This window comes from Homalodisca vitripennis, chromosome 2, assembly GCF_021130785.1.
Source record: "Homalodisca vitripennis isolate AUS2020 chromosome 2, UT_GWSS_2.1, whole genome shotgun sequence".
Classification (NCBI taxonomy): domain Eukaryota; kingdom Metazoa; phylum Arthropoda; class Insecta; order Hemiptera; family Cicadellidae; genus Homalodisca; species Homalodisca vitripennis.
In genome coordinates this window covers 107,644,455-107,647,059 of record NC_060208.1, presented here as the reverse complement: position 1 = coordinate 107,647,059, position 2,605 = coordinate 107,644,455, and the positions used below count along the sequence as shown (strand labels likewise).

Sequence of the window (2,605 nt, the reverse complement as noted above, 5' to 3'; positions counted from 1 at the left end):
ATATCTTGAATCTAAGTAAATAATTGTTGGAGCAGTAAAAGTAGAGGTTAGCAGATTATACATAATCTCTGAATCATTACATAGGTCCATGTATTATGTAATATATTTATTCTCTGTTCCTGTAGTTAACATAATATGAACTCAATACAAAATTTAACAATGATGTCTATAAAGCTGCAGTGCACTGTGAAAGGATGGCCTTCGCTTAGTAAGAAAGTATCATTGTAAACACAATATTTACATAAATTGACATACTTTGACATAAATAATCAAAGAAACCATGAACAAATTAAATATTCATTAAAGATAAAAGTAATAAATTAATGATCAGACTGTGGCTGTATATCAATGTGTGTTGTCATTACATTAGCAAGCTTGTATAATCATTTTAAACTCACTTTGTGATCTTATAAATCAACAAATACCAAGTTATTTCTAATATGCTGCTACTCTCCGAAAGTTCTGGATTGATTTTTTACTCAGAATCATTAAATTATACCTAAACTTAACATAAAATGTACAAAAAATTGTTTGAGATGGTTCATGAAATGGAAAGAATTTCTCATTGGCTTATATTTGAATTACCTAATAATATACAACGGTATAAATGTTTTCCGCTCTGTGTTAATAAGAACAAGAAGGAGACGGAACTTGAGAGGAGACGCAGCTTTAGTAGAAAGGTTTGGCTACCAGCTTGTAGAAATTTTTGTGATATCAAGGAGAAATGGAGGGAGTTGCTGAGGAGTTCTCTCAGGTTGGTTGGCATGTGTCTAATAATACACAAAAATGTAAATGTTTCAGCTACATGTTACTCTAAGAATAAGAAGGAGACGGAACAGATACAAGCAGCTATAGTAGCCAGGTTAGGCCTCCAGCCTATAGACACAGAGGTGGTTGTGTTATATCAAGGAGAAAGGGAGGGAGTTACTGACGAGTTCTCACAGGTTAGTTGGTGTTTTATCTTTAATTTAACAATATGTACTGGCATTATGACTGAGATGAGAATCACATTGAAAATATTGTAACAAAATTTCAAAACATCTAACCAGAACATAACTTTCTAGTACATTGCTGAAGTTTTCAGCATCTTTACTGTATTATAATCTATTATAATAGTCATATACTTGTTTGAATGGGGTTTTCTAATTTTTGTATGTATGTAGGAATATTATCAACATAACTTATTATATGTTTGGTTGTGCTCTATTGCCATAGAAGCTTGTGGCTTTTTTTTGTTTATGCAAGCTTGTGGTAAATAGTAAAGAATAGTATATTTTTAGGAACAGATTTTGACAGTTGTTTAAAATATACGTTAATAATAATTTTAAACATTTTTAGATAACTTTGTTTGTGGTTACACCTATTTAATAAAAACATTTCACCAGAAATGGGTGAAACACTTCTCTTTTTCAATAAATAAAGACCTTGGTAACATATTGAAATATATATTTACAATACCATTTTTTCAATGTTTTTAGTTTTAGAAATAGTTGAGGTTAAAAGGCTTTATGGTTTAAAAAAAAACTTGAAAACATTGTATACAATATCTGCTTTATAGGTTATTCTTTCTCTTACTTTAATTGTTAATAGTCTATGGAGAAAGAATGGAGTAAGACTAAAAATAAGCTGTTTTCAATAAAAAAACTCAACTTATCAGAGAAAATTTGGTTACTCTGCGTGCACAGTTTGGGCCTCAAAACTCTACTGGTCAGGTAGACTTCTCCAAAACAGTCTTTTTTGTTTCTATTTTCTTCTGTTCCTGGCAATGTAAAATGATAACATACACAAGTACATGTGATGGGTACTATAACATTATTAAACATTGTCAATGTGTATTTCAGGGTAAACGCATAATTGAAATGAAGAAAGAGCGGCCAGCTTGGTTCTGTAGGAATCTCTCTGAGAGGACCACTCAAGCTTCTGCCTCAACTACCTCAGTGAGACGCTCAGACCTCGCTTAGTAGACATTGGACAGACTCTCTGATCTAATTTTTGTGATGAAATCATAAAACTTGTGATATTATCTGTTAGTATATTGTACATTTTATGACTTTTGTTAATAATAATAATAAACAGATTTAACTTTCAAATAAAATAGTTATTTTGGTCACAATTTGTAATTTTACTAATCATTTATTTAAACAGATTAAAATTTAACTAAGTAAATTTTAAAAGTAATTATAAAAAGGAAATTTTAGTGAACAACTTACAAGTTGCTTTCAGCATATAGTACTTCTGCACAACTTTTCCTTACACTGTGCTATCAATCTTGAAGACTCTGGCGTGAGGCACTTCAAAGTCTGTTCAGTTACGGAGGTTCACCAGATTGGGTTTTGTTTCTGACTAGACCAACGTGAAAACTTAAGAGTTTTATTTTCAGGATTATTGATAACTATTTTTTATCACTTGAGTACTGGTACTAGGGTTCAGTCTATCCTTAACGCAACTATCCCATGACTTTAATTGTGTGTAACATAAGCTCTTAGTAAACCATTTTAGATACATTTAGGAACAAAAATGACAAAGGATTCTAATAGCAAAATAACTCATGAAGTAGATGCTTCCACCTTATTGTAAAAAATCAGTCCACAAACAAGACTTATTT

General features: G+C 30.9%; 1 protein-coding gene across 1 annotated transcript; it reads left to right on the top strand.

Annotated features, from left to right (window-relative positions):
* The first annotated feature begins 749 nt into the window (after window positions 1–749).
* Window positions 750–2,113, top strand: LOC124356319 (39S ribosomal protein L32, mitochondrial-like). The gene is made up of 2 exons (XM_046807504.1): window positions 750–944; window positions 1,842–2,113. Exons 1-2 carry the CDS (start codon window positions 765–767, stop codon window positions 1,959–1,961), a joined length of 300 nt encoding a protein of 99 aa, XP_046663460.1. The 5' UTR covers window positions 750–764; the 3' UTR covers window positions 1,962–2,113.
* Window positions 2,114–2,605: the final 492 nt, after the last annotated feature.